General features: G+C 37.5%; 1 protein-coding gene across 1 annotated transcript in view; it reads left to right on the top strand.

The window, feature by feature from the left end:
* Nucleotides 1-25944, top strand: part of lrba (LPS-responsive vesicle trafficking, beach and anchor containing) — a 399709-nt gene that overhangs the window by 312994 nt on the left and 60771 nt on the right. The window contains exons 43-46 of the mRNA XM_073864338.1: nt 1503-1615; nt 13207-13347; nt 16363-16482; nt 20620-20772. Of these exons, the coding sequence (XP_073720439.1) occupies nt 1503-1615; nt 13207-13347; nt 16363-16482; nt 20620-20772 (527 nt within the window). The remainder of the gene's footprint in view (nt 1-1502; nt 1616-13206; nt 13348-16362; nt 16483-20619; nt 20773-25944) is intronic.

Here is a 25944-nt window from a genome sequence, read left to right as displayed (position 1 = left end):
TTTTCTTTTCTGTAAAGCCGCTGTGGTCGTGCTAGAAATCATGTCTTATGTAAGGGATAATGTAGAGGCAGCCGGTAGTTATTGGGAAATAAGCCCCGACAGTGTGATCAGGACCCGCCGCGAAGCGGAGGGTCTTGTATCACACTGAAGGGGCTTATTTCCCAATAACTACCGGCTGCCTCTACATTATCCCGCTTATTACACGGCTACTTGCCACATAAGAAAAAAAACTGGACATGAATATGAATTTTAAACATTTTATTGGCATATTTGTTTTAAATTAACATTTTTATCCTTCCGCGAAACTTTGCACAGCATAAAATGATCGTAATTCCTTATTAAGATCCGCTGCTTCATACTTGTCTGTCTCCATTTTTTCTCTTTTAGCCAGTCTTTGAGAAGTTTGAATCCCCATTCTGTATTTTTGTGTGTGCTGGCTTCGTAGCTGTCATGCTCTATTTTGTCAAGTTCAGTCTCAGTAAGCTGTCTGTGTCTTGTCGTGGTTGTCCAGTGTTTGTCACAAGATGGCGCCATACAGACAGTAATCTTTATTGATCTTTATTGGCGCGGAGCGATTTTACTTGTGCAAGTAGTCCGGCTATGCGTTATTAATTTGGAGCGGTTATTATTTGAAAAGAACGAACCTGCAAATGTCTCAACTGACCAATCAGAATCAAGCATTCCAGAGAGCCGTGTAATAAGTAAAAACATTGTGCTCGGTGTACATCGCATTAGATCAATAGTTGGAGAGTAGGCGGCCTTTTGTGACTTCTCGAACACATTCGACCACATGGGCATCTAGACCACGAAAGCATTTTTGACTACCTCTGAATGTGGTCGAAAGTGGACGAACTCAAAACGTATTACAGATGTGTAATACCAGGTGTAAACAGTGTTTTAATCTCATCATTAGATTAAGCCTTTAGCCTGGATTTCACCTACACACAATTGTTTAAAAAGTGCTGCAGAAAAGTATAAATTGAATGAACACCACCACGCATCACTTTGAAGCATATAGCCTACACACCTAGCAGCTATGCAGTGTGCAAGGCACAGCATGATCAAGTAATACATTTAGTGTTTGTCCAAACCATAGGTGATGAGCAACATGACATTTTGTCAGTCGCTCGCTGTGGCATTGTGCCACCCATTGTGAATTTTTTTTGAACAGAAAGTCATTAACTGTGCACTAAACATCTTTCAACATGCTTTGATTTATCTCATGTCAATCCATAGTTTGCATTTAGCATGGACAGACTAATTATTTGTTACTGGAATCATATCATTTTTGGTCTGAGTTTAAGACGTGTAATTCCCATTCCTGAGCTTTTGCTCACTACTGTATAGAAATAGTGTTTTCTAATCACTGTAGTTTCTCTAGCTCTGATGATGATAAGTTATGTGATTACAATGAAGACGTTGAAGGTGAAAATCATAGTGATGATAATGGTAATAAGCCTTAAGGAAATCTCATATAACTCTTAAATCTCTTTGGGTTTTAGGTCGTACATTTAATGATCTGAACCAGTATCCTGTGTTCCCCTGGGTCATCACCAACTATGACAGTGAAGAGCTCGACCTCACCATGCCAAGCAACTACAGAGATCTGTCCAAGGTATACACATTATCATTAAAGGGACACTCCATTTGGGTAATTCTCACGAAATCCAGACTTGGAAGGTGTCCAGCATCAGATTTTTTAAAAGCTCTTGAAGCCATTTTTTTGCACTTATAAGATTAAGGTCTGAATTTACCATAACCATTATTTTTAGAGGATTCAAAAATATTTCCTATAGAATTATTTACATTTTTTAGATTATTTTTATCAAAAATTACCATTATTTACAAACAAAGTTTTGGTAATGAGAACTAAAAAGTTGTCTAGGTACTATGACAAACAAAATTTAAACTCTTATCTGGAGAGAAAAAAATAAGAACTGCTTACCTGGTAGCCATCTTGAGTGTCACAGTCAATTATGTCCCTTCAGACTAATTTTTTTTGAAAATGTTAGTTCCTTGAGGGCTTAAACAATGATTGAAAATTGTTGCGGAGAAGGAGAACATTTTTCATAGACACATTTATATTCCTTATTATTGTCTCTACATTTACCAATGACCACCAAATACCACATTACTGTAAATGTTTATAGTATAACATGCACTGAAGCTTTTTATTTTTTAGATATTTTAATTATAAATATTTCCATGTCAAAGAACCCAAATCCAGTCATGGACACGTTGCGGTAATGAAAATTTTCCCCTTAAATGTGAAAAAAACAACAAAATTGGTTTGTATGATGTCATTTGAAATCATGTGCAAAAGAGTACATGAAGAGATGTTTATAACTGTATGCTTTTTATTTTGATACTCTTACTTTGCACTTACTTTTTTTATCAAAATGTTTCATGATACCTTATAAGTCTAATTTGGGGAGAATCACCCATTTGAGTTTTACCATTTTGGAATCCATTTAGCCGATCTCCAGTTCTGGCTGTACCACTTTTAGGAAAGCTTAGCACAATCCATAGAATCTGACCAGACCACCAGCATCGCACCCAAAAATGACCAAAGAGTTTCAATATTGTCCTGTTTAAAACCCGGACTCTTCTGTAGGTAGATCGTGTACTAAGACCAACAGAAATTTTTAAGTTGTGATTTTTTAGGCAGATATGGCTAGGACTATACTCTCATTCTGGCGTAATAATCAAGGACTTTGCTGCCGTAACGTGGCTGCAGCAGCCGCAATGATATTGTGCACTGCCCGAAAATAGTCCCCTTGGTACCTTTCAATAGTTTTAATAGGTTTAATAGTACCTTTCTTGTTTGAAACAGGTAAAATATTGAAACTCTTTGGTCAACTTCCACACTAATCCAGGTTGTTACTAAAAACTTTTTTTTTTCAATCACACTGAAATAGTTATGGGATGCAGTGAGATGATATATTTAGCCCCAAAAATGCAAAAGCCAAGTTTTGTTATACTATACTGTTATAAGTGTACATGTTGTGTACTTTAACACTGTTTTAAACATTTAAATCTGACAAAATGCATAAATTGCCAGTATGGCTGATACGACTGACTCATGCACAAGATTTAAAGGAACAGTATGTAGGATTGTGGCCAAAACTGGTATTGCAATCACAAAACTTGTGGCTAAAACTGGTACTGCAATCGCACAACTGGTGGCCAATACACAAAATGACAACATAAACATCAGTTGAGGGCTGCAAATCCGCTTTTTAAATGACACTATCCTGGCCGGACCACTGTTGTGAGTGATATAAGTATTTGAAATGAAAATGATTTCTTAATGTCTAGTGACATATCAGGGCCATGTTATGATTAATTGATATAAATTTCTTACATACTGTTCATTTAAGTGTTTAAAGATCTTTCAATAACTTTTGAGAAATATTTGAAAACTTCAGTGCGGTTGAAGAGCGCAACAAACCTTCAAATGTATCTGAAAGGCACCTCTTGAGCACTACTTTGTTTTGAAAACATAAATAACTGATACAAATACATAATTTATATCAGTGCACAAATGGGAGTATTTGTGTGTAAACACAGTTCAGCAGCTCTAACGATGAGTTTGAGTCTGTTAGACATAGCTGTCTAGTGAAAGATAGAATGACTTCTTCTGTAAAATCATCGCAGTCTGAGCGTACGTGTAAAACAGCGCTCGCGGCCGGGCGCACGTCACCTCATGCCAGGCACCCTCAACCGCAGACAAGTCAGATAATGGGCCCGTGTCTCTCCTCCTACTCTCTTCCCCTCAATCAATCCCCCAATTCGCCTTACACCTCCTCCTCTGTTCCTGTTAGCCGGCCAGTCTCCCCAAGGAGCTAATTAATGAGCGTAGTAGTGCTTGAGCTAACCACACAGACAGACTGACACAGCTCACTGCTGGGACCACCAGACGTGCTTTTGTCTCTCTTGCACGTTCAATACGTTGGTATCTTAAATTGCATCACACGTTTGGATGGCAGTTCAGCAGGATTTTACCGTCTGTCCCTACCATGGCAGTGTTTATTTACAGTACATTTATGCTTTTGCTTAAAGGTGCAGTGTGTAATTTTTAGAAGGATCTCTTGACAGAAATGCAAAATAATATACAAAACTATATTATCAGTGGTGTATAAAGACCTTTCATAATAAACCGTTATGTTTTTATAACCGTAGAATGAGACGTTTTTATCTACATACACCGGGGGTCCCCTTACATGGAAGTCGCCATTTTGTGCCGCCATGTTTCTACAGAAGCCCTTAAAGGACAAACTTTTTTACTAAGTTGTCTCCGACGATGAAATGTTTGTCCGGTGGTGGCTATTGTAGCTTCTTTATGCATTTTAAAAGCGAGGGTTGGGCACAGGACTGAGCCGTTGGTTGCTATTCACAACTTCACCACTAGATGCCGCCAAAATTTACACACTGCACATTTAATGCTTTTTTAATATCCCAAAGTGTTTACTGTCCAATATTTACCCAGCATTGGGTTAAAAATAACCCAGCAGAATTAAGAGTGATCTGACTCACTACAATACTATCTTTGTTCTGCATTTTTGAAGACCCGCAGAGACCTGTAGTTACTTTAGACTGTAAATGCAGATCTACAGTTTATTTTATCTTTGCTACCTGTGCCCATGCATGCATTATTGCCATGCACACAACGCCTCTTGAATCAATACTTTAACTTCAAACACTTCAGGCTGTTGTTGAGGTTGGTCTCCTGATGTGGTCCTGATAAGTGAGTCTTTAATTGCAATCGATTGTTGTGTAGCGAGTTTAGCCCTAAACTACTAATTGCTGCTTTTCCAAAGTGACAGTGATTAACCAGGACTGGTCAGGACATGCTTGCTCAGATCTTTAGTAGTCTAATTTGTCCTCCAGAGAGATTGAGGACGATGATGGTTATTTCTGTTTTATTTTCATTGACATGACTTGATGTTTATGTTACATACAGTTAGAATGTCAAAAGCAGGCTCTTCTTTTCTCATTTCTTAGACCTGATCAATATTTCATGTCGGGGAGCTGAGGGTCACTCCTCCAAAAGAATGCTCTTTACTCACATTGTGCCATTTAGTTTCTTAAGACATAGGACAAAATGTGAAACCCCCACTTAACAAACTCTCCTTGACAAGTGCTTGTGAAAACATGCCAGTCATCGCCTTAAAAATGGCCATTAATTTCTTGTAACGGTGGCCGATGGAGGGAGGACATAGGTTTACTTTCAGTACTCGCTTGATCTAACGAGTGTCCACCCTGACCCAATAAGACCGAATAAATCAGTTCGGAGAATCTGGAAAACAAAGCACTGAGAGATATTGGAGGATAAATACCTGATCGGAGGAGAATCATAAGGTTTCAGGATGGTTTCTGACTGTGTTTAAAATGCTGCTATCATTTAGGCTGCATTTACACTTTAAATCTGCACAGATCCGATCTTTTGACCAGTTTCCAACAGCACTTTGCAGTTCGGGCGGCCCACCTAAGCTGGGAAACCCTACCACCTTAACTAGGTCGTCCAATAAAAAACGTGGCGCAAAAGGCCGTCAAGTGCATCACAGAGAATAGCGTGGACGTGCTTTACAACATGAGCAGGCACACGGCCGAAATGAAAGACGTGGTCTGTCACTGTCTGGAGGATAACTATCCAGTTGATAAAACATCTCGGAGAATAGCGCGTCGGAGAATTAAGTTTTATTTGAGTGTTTTTAATAAAAATATGTTCATTTTCATCATGACGCGTAGCCCCGCCCCTTTGATTGCACGCCCCAGTGCCTGCCCACCCCACCACCTTAACTAACAAATTTTCTGCGGGAAACCCTGTTTTGACCATATCCGATTTTTTGTTTACACATACTTTAATTACACTCATATTCGACTCCCAGCAAGACAGTATGCTAGGTTAACTGGGAATATTGCTAGCTATCTAACGTTAATATCATCATCACTTATATAAAGTAAAGGCCATTGTTAATGATTACCTTCGGCATCATCATCATCCACACGGTCTCTCTATCATCAAGTCTTTCTCTCAAAAATTGTAGAGAACTTCCGGGGGGTTGGCAGCTAGGTGTATCACCCAAAATTCGTTTTTAATTCGTATTTTAAGTTTTGGCTTAAAAAAGTTCACATAACTTATACATTCAAGTTGAAATTGTTTAACTTAAAAGTAACACAAAAAATGTATCTTAATTTGACAAAGATGATGCACAGTGCATGATTGTACTGCATTGCATGTGACTTTTGCCATTATTTTACCAATATTTACAGTTTTTTTAATATTGTCTAGTTAGCCATTAAAATATAACAACATTAGCCAGTCCCTCCAGAAAAACGTAATTATGCGATCGCATGATTTAACTCATAATCAGCCAGTGTCTGCATATTTATGCGGGGGACGAAATACACCACACTTTCGCAGCATAAATTGCAGATTTCCGTTCACAAAATATGCGGGGCTTGCATGATTTCATAGTCCCTGCATTTTCGTAGCAAAAATCACATATATCTTAGCTGAAAGTTGAAAAAAGTTGCATTTACCTCATACAAGCACAGCCCTATCCCCTGTTGCCATGGGAACGTTATGAAGTGACGTGATTATGTGACATAAACATCATTGAAAAGCTGCAAAAGCTGAAAACAGTTTTTGCAAGTTCCCGTAATTTTTGCAAGTTCCCACAATTTTTGCAAGTTGCATAAAATTGCATAAATATCCCACATATTGCATTTAAGAAAACGTGCCTCAAAATCAAGGATTTTTGCCCGCAACAATCACAAAAAGGATTGATTAGCACACACTCGTTGTGTCATGATCTCTAAGTATAGGACAGCTATAATATAAGAATTTACAATTATTTTTGATGTCATACTTCAAATGACAATTTCACAATTTCTGCAAATTTGTTTATTTAGACTGTCCGTTTCAGTAAGTAGGTTTAAAAGACCAATCCAGTGATTAATTTGCATTAACAGAAGTTCTGGTATTTTATATGCTTTAAAGGAACATTCCATTTTCTTAAAAGAAAAATCCAGATAATTCACTCACCACATCATCCAAAATGTTGATGTCTTTCTTTGTTCAGTCGAGAAGAAATTATGTTTTTTGAGGAAAACATTGTAGGATTTTTCTCATTTTAATGGACTTTAAGAGACACCAACAATTAATACTTAACTCAACACTTAACAGTTTTTTTCAATGGAGTTTCAAAGGACTATAAACAATCCCAAACGAGGCATAAGGGTCTTATCTAGCAAAACGATTGTCATTTTTGACAATAAAAATAACAAATATACACTTTTAAAGCACAACTTCTCGTCTAGATTCGGTCGTGATGCTCTAGCGTGACCCCACGCAATACGTCATGACGTCAAGAGGTCACAGAGGAAGAACGCGAAACTCTGCCTCAGTGTTTACGAGTGTTGAGAAAGAGGACCGTTCCTACGTTGTTGTATGTCAACTGATACTAATTAATGTCTTTGTGTCAGTTTATTGTTTACAATGGTCCGCAAATGTGCCTTTTATATATGTAACACGTGACCTCCCTACGTCACTACGCATTTACGTTAGGTCGCGCTGGACCGGACCTAGACGAAAAGTTGTGGTTTAAAAGAGCATATTTTTTATTTTTCTTGTCAAAAATGACAATCGTTTCGCTAGATAAGACCCTTATGCCTCGTTTGGGATTGTTTATAGTCCTTTGAAACTCAGTTGAAAAAAACTGTTAAGTGTTGAGTTAAGTATTCATTGTTGGTGTCTATTAAGGTCCATTAAAATGAGAAAAATCCTGCAATGTTTTCCTCAAAAAACATAATTTCTTCTCGACTGAACAAAGAAAGACATCAACATTTTGGATGACATGGTGGTGCGTAAATTATCTGGATTTTTTTTAAGAAAATGGAATATTACTTTAATATATTCAGAAACAGTATGAGTAGTTTTAAATGTATTTGCTAAATACATCAACTACGGTCAAAAAATAATTTCCATGTACAGACTTAGCTGCGAATGACTAAGCTTCAGTAGCAGACAGTCATTGTCTCCTAGTACCTTTGTAGACAAATAAACAGACAGATAAAGCCAGCATACAGCTTGCAGCACATCTCTCCATTATTTATTCATTTGTCCTGCCCCAGTGCTGTTTATTTGAAATGCTTTTTGCCCACTAGGTTAAAAGAAAACAGGGCCCAGTACACCCTCCCATATCACCATCGCCTTTGTTTCTTTCTCTCCCTCCCTCAAAGTCTCTCTTGAGTTTGACAGCATTGCTTCTATGTTCAGTCAAGCTTTTAAGCCTAAGGGAGACATGGAAGGTGAGAGAGAGAGAGCGCACAGCCTCATTTTCTGCTCCTTCAAGAGCAAACAACAGCAAATCTAAACAATCTTTATTAAAACTATTTATTCACAGGCAATATCAGTGGACCATGACAAGACTGTCTAGCACATCCCAGCACTGCTTTAATAGAAGCAGGTCATGTGGGACCTTTAACACAGCGAGGTGAAATTGCCATAGACGCTGTGTCACATGCGCACCGTCTTCCCCACGGGCACTGGAATGCGCTTCATGAATTTATGTTCCTTTCGTCCCATTGTTATGACCCCACTGGCTTTCTTATCATAAACTTTAACCTCTTTGTGACATCCACCGCTGCTAGAGTTATCGCTGTAGTCAGAGAGAAGACACCACACCAAAACAAACTGACACAACTGAGTCAGCTTATTTCTGAGTGAGGGATTTTTACTTTTGAATTACTTTCATCAGCCCTTCACATAACTTTGTATGTATGTTTATTTGATGTACTGTTCATAGTGTTTAGAAAGTGTGGTTAGCATTTCTGTAAAGGAGAAAAATAGGATAGGATTATGTTTGTACAGGAACAAAAACATCACGGGTCATGTGGAGCTGTTTCTGGGGTCTCAAAGTCAAAGAATTAATGGTGTATTGATGTTGTGATGCCAACATCACAGCATTGCACCCTACAGGGTATTAGATGCACTTTATGTATCTATACAAACTAGATACACACAGTATTCATTCAGGAGACATACACAGTATACATTCACATTGTGAAGTAAGTAAGAGATAATGTGTAGATAGACAGCAGGTTGTTATCGCAGAAATAAGCCCCGACAGTGTTATCAGGTCCCGATTTTGCGATGTCTATAAATTTAATTAAATATTGAATATTTTATTCGCTTATTTTTAACAAATGCAGACCTTCCGCGAGGAAAACACGTTTACTTTCGGTTTTAAGATAAGACAAGATGTTCAAATGTCACAAATACACTATTTGGTTTAATCATTAAACCATGCAAATATATTGTCATATGTTATTTTAAGACAAATGTATATTTAAGTTTTGTATAGTATTAAACCATACCTGTCAAAATTATTTGCAGCATCTGGGTTACCGTGTGTGATTCGTTTCGAGCATTGTTATATTGGAATAACATACCTTGGAATGTCGCCATAGAATAACTTTTTGGGTTCTTTTTTGAAACAAGAACCATTTCTTTATACATTTTTAAAATCTAAAGAACCTTTTTATCACCTTAAAGAACCTTTTGTGAAACAGAAAGGTTCTTCAGGTGTTAATTGGGTGCACTACTTTTCAAAGTTTTTGGATTGATTGAAATGGTTTTTATGAAAGAAAAACTTAATCTAAAGACATTGGGTTTATTAGTTATGTTGACAGAAGTTTAATTGTGTCAACCTATTTATTTATTTTATTAGGGCAATTCTATTAAAAAATTTGAAATAAGTAAGTTTCTCCCAAAAATGAAAAAAATTGACTATTAAGAGCCCAGTGGTAACACTTTACAATACGGTTGTAGTTTTTAACATTTAGTAAATGCTTTAGCTACCCTCTAACATAGGGGTGTCACGATTCTCCAAATCCTTGATTCGATTACATTTTTGATTCTAACTGTGGGTTTACAACAAACGCGAAGCGTGCAATCGCATCGTGTTGCTCGCTCTAGATTACTCGCGGGATTTAACTTCGTGTCATGCGAATTTTTCGCTGGAGTTGAATATTTTCAACTTGGGCGACGACGCGTTTGAGGTGAATAGCGCGTGTTTTCATGGCAAACGCGCCACCCATATCGCGTCATTTGCATCGCCCCACGCGAGGACGCGTCTGATCGTGTCTTTGCATTGACTGTGTATGCAATCTTCTTGCGCAAATCGTTGAAATCGCATCTAGTGTAAACCCACAGTAAGGTCACGATTCGATTCTCGTTTTTTACTTTATTTGAAAGTCAAAAAATGCTCTGCCTTTATTTATTTATTTATTATTATTATTATTATTATTATTATTATTGTTTTACATTAACATGCAAATTGCGTGCTTTTCTTCGCATGGGGGTTTCTGAGCTTCACTTTACGCGAGAGAGGTTGTAAAGAGAGGATTCCTTCTTGCAAGCACATGGACTTATTGCGTGCATCTTGGACTCTTAGCATCTAAAAAAATCCACCGCGTCATAAGCAGCAGTGCTTCTCTCTGTCTCACGTGCATGCGCTCTTGCATCTCTCCAAAGTCTAAACATAAACTAAAGTAGTAATCCTTACGTATTTGTTCACTTTTATGCGTTTCATGCGAGCTGAGGCAAATATCCATTTTGTTTAAAATATAACCCTCTGCATCTTGGCACCTCTCTCACTCTTGCGTACGTGCAGAGAGCTGCGCTCTGTCCAAAGTCAGATAGTAATCATAAACAGTAATCCTGTTTATGATTTGCATTTCAAGGAGTTGTAGCAATACATCCCTCGTGTTTAAAATATAAATCTTGTTTCGCTGGACCAATGTTTTTAAAGGCACCTCTGAGAGTTTTTTTCCCCCTTGGCAAGGCGACCGGACGTGACATGGGGGCGTGGCAGCATCGATGATCCCATTTTTTAATTCGATGTCGAGGTTGTGACTTAATTTCGATTGATTTAAAATCGAAATTGTGACACCCTAACATGATCTAACAATGCGAAATATATTTTATAAGCATATCTAAATGTTGGCTAATGCCAATGCTGTTCTTTTCTTATTGTACATCGACTAATGTTAGCAGTTATAAGTTATGATTTACAAAATGTATCTGAAATATAAACTTAGATTAATAAACGCTATGGAAGTATTGTTCATTGTTGTTTTTTATTTCAGCTTATGGATTAACTGATGTTTAAAAAAGAACTTTACAGTATAGCAAAGTGTTACAGTAGCAGCCCAGCAGTGATGGGAACTCTTTCAAAACTGTTTTAAAATGATCCACAAGAAACTGGTTATAAAGTAAATTTTGTAAATTAAGGGAAAAAGTCGCTACTTTGTACATAACATAATATAATATAGATTTGATTTATTTAAAAATATAACATAAATTTGATTTTTTTTTCAAAACATAATTCCCATAGTTACATGTTTTTCCAAAGGTTTACAGAGTTTAATAATATTCTAACATGTGAATTAAATAAATAGTAAATAATAAGTACCTGTAACAAATTATTTTGAACAGTATATGTTCATATTTTGTTAATATAAAAGTTATAAAGTTTTCCATATGTGAATGACTGAATCTTCACATTATTCTGCTGAGTAAGAATACAGGCGACAGCAGACTTTCTAGGAATGGCAGATTCTAATATCTACATTTCACATGATCAGGTAGATATTCAGAATTCCCTGGATTTTGTGCAGCAGTATAAATTCAGCATGCTGATAGCTACTGGCAGTCTGTTCAGATTTGCAGTCTAATTAAAAACATTGGGGCAGCTCATTTATTTGAGCCGTCACTAGAGAAATATTCAGCAGCCCTGCCAGAGCGTATTAGAGCTGGTGGTTTGTGTTCACTTCATCACACTGCGCTGTGGTACGAGGATAACCCTGATGAATGACACTATCACGAGACCCCATTGTACTGGAGCGCCTCAGACGGTAATTTACTGCCGTAAACAACACGTTGGGCTCACACGTAAAGACTTGCAGTAATACGCACACATGCCAGCTCTCGGGCTCTGATATACACACGCGCAAATTTACACACGCACGGATAGAAACGCACACTCTACCTCTCACATGCACACTGATATATGACAGAGATGTTATTTATCCTGCTCTGCCTTTTCTTTCTTTAATGAGGGTCCTGTTATTACGGCAATCAATCAGTTAAATCGCACAATGTTTAATTCAGTGTGTGTTCTCACCGTAGTTGCCACAAGAGAGCGGACCGTGTGTCATTGTCAGCCCAGGGCTGCATTCCAGTTTAACGCACACACACACATGCGCGTATTGCATTGAAGTGCATGCTGCACGAGTCTATTGCATTTCAGCGACAATTATACAAGCTTTAGTGATTTACAATCAAACATTGATTAAACAGTGCCCCTTTTTTAGAGACCCAATTAAATCCAAGACCATGTTTAATCATGGTCGTTTTAAAATTAGCACAATGTAATTAATCTGCTATAATAAAAAAATAAGCATAGCTCTAGGCCTTGTTGCACAGCGTTGAACCTCGCATAGACAGACACATGCAAAACACAGCATAAATATTACGTTTCCATTCACACCGACACAATCACAGATTTTATGGCCGTATTGTTCCTGGGATCAATAGAAATCCAGCTGAGCACCAGCTTTGATATCAGAGGGCCAGCGAGATGGTCGATCGCTATTCTGCCCAGTCTCATTCAAAAGAGCTTCATCATTCTGTTACTATTGATCAAAGGTGCGAGAGACGAACCGAAACTGCAGTCATTTTCAAGAGTAATAAAGACTCAGCTGGATAATACCGATACATATAAATGAGCGTTTAAATAATGACCTGCTTCCATACTCTGGGTTTATTCAGATCAATGGTGAATTAAAGCAGCTAATCAATGCTTTGTATGAAACCCTGCGAAGGGAGAAAGCGTATAAGCCACAAATAAATGTAGAAGGGCTTACTTGTTATAAGACAAATATCACTTTTTTAAACACAAACTGTGCAGTTTCCTTTTTATTCAGAGCTACAGTATTGAATGCAGACTGTTGAATGTGATTGATGCCCTAAATAACACAATCAAATATTAATGCATTGTTTTACTACTGCCCTGAATTTCTTTCTTGGATATACCACCTGTGGTTTAAATAATTTATTTAGTTTTGTTTGGTGTACATTTGTCTTTTTAAGCAGTTTTATGCCTATTTCAATAACATTGACATTTTTCATTACAGCCTATTGGTGCACTCAACCCAAAGAGGGCTGCGTTCTTTTCCGAGCGTTTTGAATCTTGGGAGGACGAGCAGGTGCCCAAATTTCACTACGGCACACACTATTCCACCTCCAGCTTCACTCAGATGTGGCTACTTAGGATTGTAAGTACATTATAATCACATGCTCATACTGTATGTCTGTGTCCCTTTACCAACACCATACAGCAAAACATGTTTATATTTTTGTTAAAATAAAATAAAAGTTAAGCATTAGTGTCACAAATAAACCAGATTGTGCTAATTTACATTCCTAATTTCACGTTAAAGTTCGTTTATTCAAGACAAATAAGATATATAAGTGATCCAAATGATGTGCCACATTTAAAGGTGCCAAAGAAAGCATTTAAAGGTGCAGTGTGTAAATTTTAGGCCACTGCTTACCCCTCGCTTTTGAAACATAAAAAGAAGCTAGGGTAGCTGCCACCGGACAAACATGTCATCGTCGGAGACAACTTAGTAAAAAAAGTTTGTCCGTTAAGGGCTTCTGTAGTAAAGTGGTGGCACAAAATGGCGACTTTCATGTAAGGAGACCCTCGTTGTATGTAGATAAAAAGGTCTCGTTCTAAGGTAATAAACACATAAAGGTTCATTATGAAAGGTCTTTATACACCCCTAATAATATTGTTTTGTATATTATTTTGCATTTCTGTTAAGAGATTCTTCTAAAAATTACACACTGCACCTTTAAATAATATGTTTAATTGTTCTTTTATATTTACATAGAAGGTATGTTACTTTATTAAAGGGGTGGTTCAATGGTATTTCATGCATTCTGACTTAGTAACACAGTTTAAGAGTTGTTTCCTCATGCTAAACGTAGGCAAAGTGTCAAAAAATCAGTTGGGTGTGTTACAGAGTATTTCTGTGCCGAATGCACTTCGCCAGGGTTCGTACAAGTTTCGGAAAGTTTTTTTTTTCGATTACGGGCCCAGCTGACGTTTCAGGGGTTTCTATACGTATCACTTCTTTTTATGGGCACTTCCCCCGGAAAACCCCGCCCACCCGTCAATCAGTGGGAGACGCTAGAACTTACAAACATCACATCACGCGACAGCTTTGTGTAATTTCAAAACTCAACAATGGCACAAAAAAGAAGTGTGTTTTTGGATGTAAGGAGAAGAAAGCCAGCCTTATGAAAACAATGGATATTGTTTGTTTATCCGGGGTAGCAGCGAAGTTTTGCGTGTGTTTGATGCACTGGATTTCATTGAAAAGTCCCAACCGGGTCATGAGTTGCGTGCGGTAAGTAAGACTTCTATGTTATGTTGGAAATAGGCGCGTGCATGTTATATAAATGACACGAACATGTAGTGAATCATAAATTAAACAGTGTTGTATAGTGTTGCATGACTTGTACTCGCTCCTCCCGCAGTAGTAACTCCTCCTTCTTAATTTTTTCACACGTTATCGGAAAGAATCGGTAAAGCTAATCTTTCTTTTATAAATCTGATTAAGCTAAAGACTCTTCTGAGATGTAATACTACTCTATAGGTACTCCAGATTAACATCAGATATGCAGAAACAGTGTGTGTTATGGACGCTTTAAGTGCAAAAATTATCCAGAAATGTCCATATACAACCCTAGGATATGTCCTTTGAATGAATTGGTCTATTTATGCCCTATTTTGAAGGGTCATGAATAATAATGTTGAGCTCTGCTCTGCTGTGCTCTCCTCTGAGGCTCATGCCAGTAGCTCACATTAGTAAACATTTTGGGGCGTACACCTCGACTGTTACATCATAGTCTGTGTTATGTTAACATTGGTCTGTTTTCCAGCAGTTTTTTGCATGCACAAGGTTTACATAAGAATGAGGAAGCAAATGCTTTTGAGGCTCACAATATACAGTTTTGTATTCTATGGCACCTTTAAAATGCTTTAAAACAGACAGCAGCTTTGTGGTCTTCATTGCTACTGCGAAATGCTCCACATTCATCATGAGATCTGTTATGAAACCCATTGCAACTAATTGTTGTTTATAATTGGGCATGTGTGTCTGCCTAGTCAAGTTGATTTATTGTAATATTGAAATGTAGGCCTACTAGCAAACACACAACGCATCGCTCATCCTCCCCTCAGCGTCTGTGTTTCAATATCTGCAGAGAACAAAGATGAAACGCTCAGGAGGAGGGCACTAAAATACTTTCTGCTGCTTCATAATTATATTTTGAAGATGCTCGTGTTAATTCTGCATCGTTTTGCTTTATTATTACAGTTCTATATTAGGTTCACAGTTATGAAGTCCCATGATCCCTTGCAGCACTAAAGCTCTAAATTAAAAAGATAAGATTGATTTCCTGAAATAATATCTAGAATAATGTAATGTTTAGTCTGTTCACTGTTGACCCTGTTGCTATATTACAAAGATGCTCACAGAAAAAGAAAGAGGTCACTAACCGATTCTTGGCCAATCCTGTAATTGTTACAGTATCTCACTTTCATTGCTGTTCCCTGTTGGCCCATTGTATTGATCCTTTTCCATTATTATCAGGCTTATCCCAAATCCACTTCGCCAAACACCCTAATTCACGTACCGCGACACAAATCAACAACCTGGTGATATTGAGGTTCTTGACGGAGAATAGGAGGGCGTTAAATTCAGTCAAGCCTCTACGTAATTGGGGTATTTTTCTTTCATGGTGTGGCTTACCGGGGTGCTATTCACTCTAATTGCGTCCTTCTCATCAGGGAGGTATTGTTTCAAAAGAACCATCTATTGATTCTCCACAAACAAGATTAAACATGATTAGAAGAACAAATAATGCACTTGTAAAGGCTTTACTGTCTGAATGGGGTTAATAACAGGTTTATTTAGCATTCAGGTTTTTCTTTTGGAAAGGAGGATGTAATTTAGTGCACACAAATTAGGATCATATTGTATAGATCTTTGTTTGTAACAGCAGGCATCAATACTAAATAGCAAGAAAAATCTAAATTATAGGCCTATGATTGATCAAAGTCAACTGTTAGTTATTAAATATGTGGAAGGGGCTCATGAGCTTTGTGCATTGGAATTTGCCCTGTAGTGTAAGGTCTTAACGTGACTTTTTAATGCATGCTTTAGTGTACTGTAAATGTATGGAAAATCACCAGTTTCTGTTCTCTCGTATGTCCGCAGGAGCCTTTCACTACCTTCTTCCTGAATTTCCAAGGTGGAAAATTTGATCATGCGGATCGCACCTTCTCGTCTGTCTCTAGAGCCTGGAGAAACTGCCAGAGGGATACATCTGACGTAAAGGTACGTTCACATGTGTTAACACACACACGCACATACATAAAGGACATTTGTGAGTCAAATTACCATTCAAACACTTTTTAAAGGGTAAGTAGAATCACCCATGCACATATTGGCACCATCAGGATCTATCTGTCTGGTCCACTCCTATATGTACACGTATGCAGAAAGTTTTTCTTTGTCCAAATTTTCCTTTAGTTTAGGCTTCAGTCAGTCCTAGCCTGGATTTGTTTTTTGTCTTCCACTGCTATTTGGTTTTTCACAAATGTGGAGACTATTACATGATTAGACGTTTCTCTAGTGAATTGACTTCCTTTAGGTAACTGGAGCTTGGTGTGAGGGCAGTCGTCATGGAGACATTGCAGCTCTCTGCCCGGGTGCCCCCATCACCTCTCCATAAAAACTGGCCCTAGCACATGTACGGTCACAACCAATCCTTGTCATGCTACCATGAAAGCGTCAAGGGTCCTTGATCAAAGCTTTAAACTAATCTTGATTTCGAACTTTCCCCCTTTTCCTCTCTTACACTCTCTCTTGCGAAACCCTTCATAACACTTTAACCCTCAGCTGAACCTTTTGTCGTTCGACCCAAACCAAAGTCAGACAGAAATCTCAAATGCAAACTGTAGCCCCTTAAGGGGCCCTCAAAGTGCAAAACAAATGTCCAGGTTTCTTGAAATATTCATTACGACAGACAGCCATTTTGTTACGATGCTCATTGGAGTTTTTAGGAGTTGATTGCCCTCATTTTGATAATAAAATACATGGCTCACTTTACACAGTCACACTTGATACCAGAAGCACACTGAGAGCCCAGTTTGGTTTCTGGTCAGGGTTGTCACTATGGATCAACGTAATAGGATTGGCACAGATTGAAACCGAATGGAAGACTTGACTAAAAATCGGCAAACCTTTAAATCACCTTCAGATTATTTGACTTTGAAGCTGTGAAACATTTCAAATATGTTTTACTTTTGCACCCCCCCACAAGAAAGTTCTGATGGGCATAAATGAGAATTAAAAAAGTGCCCTTGATGTAATAAAGTATCAATTTGCCATGCTGTGTTTCTACAAGTAAAAAAGCACAGCAGTGCAACCACATTTCAAAACACCCCCTCTTTCTACCAAGAGGTGAAAAGCCTTTAGCAGTTTTTGTGTCCAGGCTAAAGAGAGCAATAATGGCCTAAAGCCAACCTGATCCTGTCTGTCTCTAGCCAGGCAAACTCTGGCCTAACCTTTAACCCTCATCCCCTGACCTGCTGCACAGGCCTGAAAGCACCGTGGACACTGAAAGTTTCCCCTCAGGGGAATCAGAGAGGGCCTAGGAGGGGGCCGAGGGGCACCCCTCTCTATTGACCCGCAGCAGGACAGGATTTTGGATCACAGGTTTTGCCCTCTGACCAGTTCTGCTCAAGGGCCATTGCACATAATAGCTCCTCACGAACCCCGATCCTGGTTTCTCTCCCCCACTAACATCACTGGATAAGTGGCTCTGGGTGCCGCCAGTGAAGACGCCAAATTTACACCAGGCTCCATAAATGAACCTTGGGGCGCCTGGTGCCATTGTAAAATCCTGACCTTTTTGTTTTAAAGACTTCTGTTTTAAGGAGAGGACCACAAAGAATACAGGCAGGGGGCTTGTTTTGAACTTCCATTATTTGTTTGCTCACCTAATTGGCCACTCTCAATGGAGGAGTGTGTCTGCAAATATATTTGCGTGTATGGAGAGTGTAATAGAAAGAGTCGTAAGTTAACAATTGCAATACAATAATTGCTGAATTTGCAGTAATATTGTCTAAGTGCATCACAAAGTATAGTGTCAAATAAAAATCAAGTGTACAGTAGTAAACTTTTTAATTGGGTTATTTTTTGTTATTGTGTGGCTTATTCACCTTATAAAGACGTTTTCATCATTCCTCTTATTTTCTTAAAATTCTAAACATTTTGCACATTTTTTAAGGTGTATGTAAAGTTGTGATCTCAATAGTAGATGATTCTCATGTGCATGATTTCTTTTTTTCTGTATGGTATACAACCCAATTCAGTTGTTTCTACATTATACTTCCAACGCTATCTCATGGCAATTTTTACGTATTTTACGGTGTGGCTAATTCGTATTAATTTGTATGACCACATTCGTATATTTTTGTACGATTTGCCCTTGTCCTTGTGGCGTTGGGGTTAGGGGTGTGGTTTTCGTTATTATGATAATAGTACGTTTTTGCACAATACACTTTAAGCAACATTTAGGCCCTGTTTACACAAGAATGCTCAAGGGTGAAAACTAAAAAATATTTTATCGGATGGGCCGTTCATTTACAGGGTGACAGCGTTTTTGGGGCTTAAAAACACAAAAAAGTGAAACCACCATCCAGAGTGGAAATCTTAAAAACGCTCTACCGTGGCGTTCCCGTCTAAAGGGTAAAAACGCGTTTACGTCACAGGCATGCGCCAGTTCAGGAAAATAACAAACATGTCAGATTATTTCAATACGTCGGACCTTCAAGTTGCCATAGCAGCTATAATAAATATACAGGTTTTTCCAGCAGTTGTACGAAATATTCACAGTATTACTGATCAGAGAAGATGCATTAATTACCTCTATCAAATTGTTGATGCGCCAATTCGTCGGAGGCAAATCAGACGGCTTTGGACGAGACCTGGGAGAACAAGGAAGTAGGTAGTACGCAGGCGCGTGGACTTGGTTTTTGTTGTGTCATTGATTCACATTCCCACCTAGCCGCCTGGAGTGCATACTACATTGAATATTACACACTCATGGCAATTTGTACGTATTTTACGATGTGGCTAATTCGTATTAATTTGTACGACCACATTTGTAAATTTTTGTATGATTTGCCCTTGGCCCTGTGGCGTTGGGGTTAGGAGTGGGGTTTTCGTTATTGTTTTTATGATAATCGTACGTTTTTGCACGATACACTTTTAGTAACATTTAGGCCCTCTTTACACGAGAACGCTCGAGTGGTGAAAGCGTAAAAATATTTTAGCGAATGTGCCTTTCGTTTACACGGCGACGGCGTTTTTGGGGCTTAAAACGCAAAAAGTGAATCCACCCTCCAGAGTTGAAATCTTAAAAACGCTCTACCGTGGCATTCTAGTCTAAAGGGTAAAAACGCAAAAGTCTGCTCAAGGTGGCTCTCATCGCGTACGCATTTACGTCACAGGCATGCGCCAGTTCAGGAAAATAACAACAAACCATGTCGGATTATTTCCATACGTTGGACCTTAAAGTTCCCATAGCAGCTCTGATAAATTTACAAGTTTTCCAGCATTTGTACGAAATATTCACAGCTAGTATTACTGATCAGAGAAGGTGCATTATTTACCTCTATCAAAGTGTTGATGCGCCAATTCGTCAGAGGCAAACCAGATGGCTTTGGACGAGACCTGGGAGAACAAGGAAGAAGGTTGTATGCAGGCACGTGGACTTGGTTTTTGTTGTGTGTCAATGCTTCACATTGCCACCTAGCTGTCTGGAGTGCATACTACATCGAATATCACACACTTTTGTGTCACCATATGCACGCAGATTTTCCTCTCAAAACGCTCGTATAATCGCAGAATAAAAAGTGATAATGCAACGGCACTGTGCGTTTTCTCTTCAAATCGTTTCCGTATAAACGTAGCCTTAGCCAACTCGTAAAATATGCATGAATTCTCGTGAGATTAGGCTGGATGCTTCTACAAAAACACTTGCCATGTATATTCAGATTTAGACCCATCAAAGAGAAGAGTTGCTCACATGTCATAAAGTCATAAATACAGAAAAAACTGAGTCAAAAAATCATGGCTGGTTCTTGATATCAACCGTGTAAGTTATAGACAGCAGTCAGCTAACTGGTTTCCCCAAGGGTCAAAATTTTCTGCCATACAATAACATATTTTTCATCAACCTTTACCTGTCAGCTGTTTGTGACGGTAAAATCAGCCACCTGTTCAGTCCTATGTCTTTGTATATTTAGAATTACTTGAAACTGCAATTTATAATTAATGCACAAAAATGCAAAATTAGTGATTATTGTTTTGACCAAAAATTATGCTGAGATTGATCAGAATCAAGTAACCATTATATCTCATTATTTTTAAGTCACTTATATGAAATCTCTCTATCTCTCATAGGAGTTGATTCCTGAGTTCTATTACCTACCAGAGATGTTTGTCAACTCCAATAATTACAACCTGGGAGTGATGGATGATGGGACGGTGGTGTCAGATGTGGAGCTTCCACCGTGGGCCAAGAGTCCTGAGGATTTTGTACGCATCAACCGACTGGTACGTTCACTGACTCTTTCAATCTCCACCCCATCTGTCTCTATCTTCATTATTAAATTGCTGTTAAAGTGCTGATGGCAAGTGTCCATGGCCAGCATTTCTGCTTTTGATTGTTTGTGACCTGTTTTATGCTGATAATTACAACTTTGATATCAGTCTGACTCTCCCATTAATCATTTTATTCTGTGTCACATGCACACACACAACCCCCTTATTCAATGTCACTGTTTTCGCATACACATGAACGCTCACACACATTCACTCTGTTTATGTGTAGACATGCTGTTTAATTTGATCACTTTTAGCTGGTCTGCTTATTGTGGGGTTTGTGTGCACTTATTATAGAATAGCTGTAATAACAGTTGTACAGAAGCTGTACATTTGACAGCGCTTTTTAATTTAGGTCAATGCCATATTGTACACAATCTGAATGCTATTAAATTGCATGACAGTGTTTCTGTTTAGACGGTTTTAGCAAAACAAATTAAAATTGTTAGTGTTTCTTCTTCTTCTTTACTTATTCTTTAAGCCATCTGGTGTTTTAGTGACATTTAATAAGTTTCAGCTTTGAAGCTGTGCCAGAGGTTGACCCAAAATAGAGCATCTGAATTTGCATTAAATTATGCAAATATTGTATATATGGCAAATGTATAGGTCTGACAACCTATATGCATTTATTGCGTGTTTGTTGTCATCATGCACAATTGATCAAACTTTTAGAAAAGGAAGTTATAAGAATCATATAACCTTCTTGAATAATTATAGGCATAAGATACTCCAAAATGTGCCACTTATCAGCAACATGTCTTATAAATTAGCCATATTTATATATATATATATATATATATATATATTTATATATATATATATATATATATATATATATATATATATATATGGCTAATTTATAAGACATGTTGCTGATAAGTGGCACATTTTGGAGTATCTTATATCTTATCTTCTTATCTTATATATATATATATATATATATATATATATATATATATATATATATATATATATATATATATATATATATATATATATATATATATATATATATATATATATATATATATTGTAACTCTGTTGTTGTTTTCTAGTTTTCTTTTTTCCAAACGTGTTTCTCTTCGAACTGTTGTATAAAAGCAATATAGCTCTCTGAGTCGTGTGATATATAGGTCTATAATATTCAAATCTGAGTCGATTAGTAAAGATAGTGCCTATTTGAACCTTTGCTTAAAAAGATTCGGACGTGAGTTTCAGATGCACCAGCGGACTCAGATATTTTTTTCAGATATGTTTCACATCATTACTGAAATTGAAAGAGACGGCTTACCTGTTTTTTACCTCAACTTTTGACAAGATAACCAACCTGTTTTAAATACATTTTAAAACTTATACCAGTGGAAAGTTTTTTAAAGTTTAGTTTAAAAATGTTAGTCTAAAAGTTTAGTCTAAAAATTATCTTAAATATGGCACACAGAGCACCTAGCGCATTCGGCTAAATTGCACATTGCAACATCGTTACAACAAAAGGCAATCCAAGATTTACAGACATAAACTAGATCAGAATTTACCTTTATAATAAAATATAAATAAAATAAGGTTAGAAGTAACAAGGGGCAGAACAAATATGTGCAAAATGAGTGCAGGGGAACAAAACACAAGCCACAAAATACAGTACTGTAAAAAGTCTTAAAAAATCTTACTGCAAAAGTTTTAGGCCACCACTGCCAGACTTGTTCTTTTGGAAGTTTTAATGTCCATCCATATTTATTTTTTATCTGTTTTATTAAGATACAAACAGAAAATACAGGAAATATGTACAAAAAATAAAAATAGTCTAAAAATAACTAATTTGTGTTTAGTGTGACCTCTCTTGGTACTAAACACATCTTGAGCGTTTTTGAGCAGAATAAAGTAAAAAGACTAATTTCTTTAAGATTAGAAATTAGGATTTAATTTTATTCAGGTTTAAGAGATCCTGCAGTTTTTCTGCTATTGGTCAAGTGGAAGGGGAGTTTACCCTAAAAACTTGACACATCAGTTTACATTTTTATACAGTTTTTAATACTACATACACACTTCTTGTATTTTCTGGATGTATTCTATTAAAGAGAAATAGTTTTGTATGATCATTATAACATTGCAAAAACAACAAATCAAATTCTGGCATGGTGGCTTAAGACAGTGGTTTTCAAACTGGGGGCAGCGAGATGGTGCCAGGGGGGCCCCAGTTTTATGACATTTTATGAAATACATTAATTTATCATGAATTATGTGTAATTCTGTGTAAATAATTAAACCTAAAAAAAAATAAGGCTACTAACCAAAAGCACTACTTTTTGTACAATTTAATGTTTTTTTTATTAAAATGTTGAGCTTTAGAACAGTTTTTTGTCACAAATTTTCTTTGGGGGGCCGCGAAGTAATGCACTGTACACAAGGGGGGCTGCACGCTGAAAAAGTTTGGCAACCACTGGCTTAAGACTTTTGCACTGTACTGTAGTTAAATTAGATAACCCCCTAGTGATCCTTAAACAAAATCAAAAATAAAATAAATAATTAAAATAGCGAAAGTATTGCCAGACTTGCCACTGTTGTATTTTTAACTGCAGAAACAAAGAGACAACTGCTTTGCAATGGTTTGTTAACCTGGAAACCTCTTCGCGTATGGACGTATAGTCCTGTCACAGGGCTTGTTGGATTTATTAACGCACTTAAAAAATATTTATTAAAAGCTACTTTTTCACATATTATTTGCATAGTATTATCATAATGATAATAGGCTGTATATTAATATATTGGGACAAAGCTGTTATATGTGAAATCTGATAATGTGCACCCTTATATAGCCAAAATTGAATGATCCTCATTTCATAACACGTATGCGATGATTTGACTGTGAGATTGGTAGTTGAATCAGACTTCTCCTATGGAAGCATTAAATCTTGGCTATTCGGGGTCACCTCTACTGATAATAATGTAAACAATTGTATGCGGTAATTGCGGTTTTGAATTTAGTTAAAATATGCTGAGAAGGTCAGCTGACCAACAGGAAGATCGCATGTTTAGCTCTCATGCTTGTATGAGATACTACAACCTAATGTGCTGTTTCTCTGCTAAACAAACACTTATATTTATATTTATGTTTGTGTGTAAGGGAGGTAGTAAGAGAGCATGAGAAAATTGTGAGTCAAAAGGTGCTATGTGCTTTGCGGTTGTGCTTAACTGTGATGTCTGTAAATGCAGTGAGTCTTCTCATAGCCTGTTTCCATATGGCTCAGCTTCCATTAGCTTGTGCACAAGTCTATATTTCCACTGAAAGACAAAAACTTGCTACATTACCTGCTTTAAAATCAACATAATGTTGAGCATTGCAGTTCTTCATTGACAAAACTGTCTGTCCAGAGTAATTGAATTCAGTGTCATAATAGCCACTTTGTACTTCCAGAAATAGCAAGGGAATCTTTACCTTGCATTCGCATACTGTATATGTAATCCAGTATTGACTGTTTTCAAAACTTTCTTTGTTGGTTATTTGCTTTTAACATGATAGTTGGATAGGCAACAGGCAAATCTCCCAAATTCATTCACAAGCTGAAACTCTAGGCACAGGATATTTGTCAACTAAACATGCATTGCATTATAATAATTGTGACCCAGTCTGTATAAAACCTGCTAATGTTATTTTTTGTGATTTACTGTTTTCTACCTAAAATCGTCCCACATAATGTAAATAACATTCTGTAAAAGTACAATTTTGATTTTTTTAATATTGACTTAGTAAGACCACGTCAAAGATTATTGTTTAGGAAACCGTGGCTTTGACTACTTTGTTGCCCCTAATCTTATAATTAGATGAGACTTTAGCTTGGATTTTAAAGACAGGATCACAACTGATTACTGAAGAAATTATCTAGATTTGTACAAACACGTTTGCTGTCAGTCTTCAATGCAATCTTGTCTCCAAATATTTGCTTTGTGGTTAAATTATCTGACCCTCTGGCCTCTGCCATTAGCTGGTCCTCTATGTTTTAGGTGCCAATTCAAAGATTTTTTTTGTCCTGGAAGCAACTTTCCTGCTGTACAAAGGCACGCTTCCACATCGAGCACCAACTTTGGATCCCCTTTTGGTGGAAAATTAATGTCTGTGAAAAAAGCTAAGTTCGATTACAGTACTGTATCAACCGCTACAGTTTCTATTCTCCATTCCAGCGAGCTTCTTTATCTTTTCATAAAAAGAAAAATGCTCTGATTTCACAAACATGCCCTCTTTCTGTCACCAGTTATTTTACACTTATCCCAGAAACCTCTCATTACCAGGAGCTCCTCTCCTTTGTGTTTGTGTGTGTGTTGAGGTGGGCGGGGGGGGGGGGGGGGGGGGGTTGCATGAGCACTACTGATGACTTATAGCTGGCATTAGGGGATGTCAGCTGTTCTACTCTGCTACAAAGGGCTACATTTGTAATGAGGGCACACACTCAGTCAGAGACAGATACAGCAGCAGAGAGCTAATGGCCTGCTACAGTCTTTAGCTCATCTGTCACTAATGGCCAGAAAACAGCATGATGCACGCACACATGGTCATTTATGTTATATAGATGATTAACAGCTAATTAAACTGCAATCTGCGCTAAATGCATGCTTGCAGAAATAACTCCACTCGCCAAAACAAGCACCGATGCAGACTGTTTAAGAGGCATCAAAATCCTAAATCAAACATTACGCAGAATATTCAGAACGAATCACGCATAAATAACATGCTTTCTTGGTTATTCTGTGAAAACTGTTCCAGTGTGCTTCTCCCAAAACTAACCTCGCGACTAATATTTCCCATCCAGAAAATACACAGAACAGCAACAACAATATATTAGGTGCAGCGTGTTTCCAAGCAGGTTTCCCATTCCCGCCAACCATCTGCTATTGTTTGGAAAAACTAGTCAGTTCCACGTTGAACAGTTTTGAACAGCTAGCCCGACCTTAATCTAAAGCCATGTTGATATGCTGGACTGCTTAAAAAAACCGTAATGTTTAGTCTTCCGGAAAGTCAACCTGCTTATAGCTTACTTTTACTGTAATAATACTGTGCTTATACAATAAACCGCGAACAGAGGAAATATTATGCCAAAAATTACACAATTCACCTTTAACTTTTTCCAAGCAGTC

Source organism: Misgurnus anguillicaudatus, chromosome 3, assembly GCF_027580225.2.
Source record: "Misgurnus anguillicaudatus chromosome 3, ASM2758022v2, whole genome shotgun sequence".
Lineage (NCBI taxonomy): Eukaryota > Metazoa > Chordata > Actinopteri > Cypriniformes > Cobitidae > Misgurnus > Misgurnus anguillicaudatus.
Note: the sequence above shows the minus strand (reverse complement) of the source record. Positions and strands in the feature narration are given on the sequence as shown.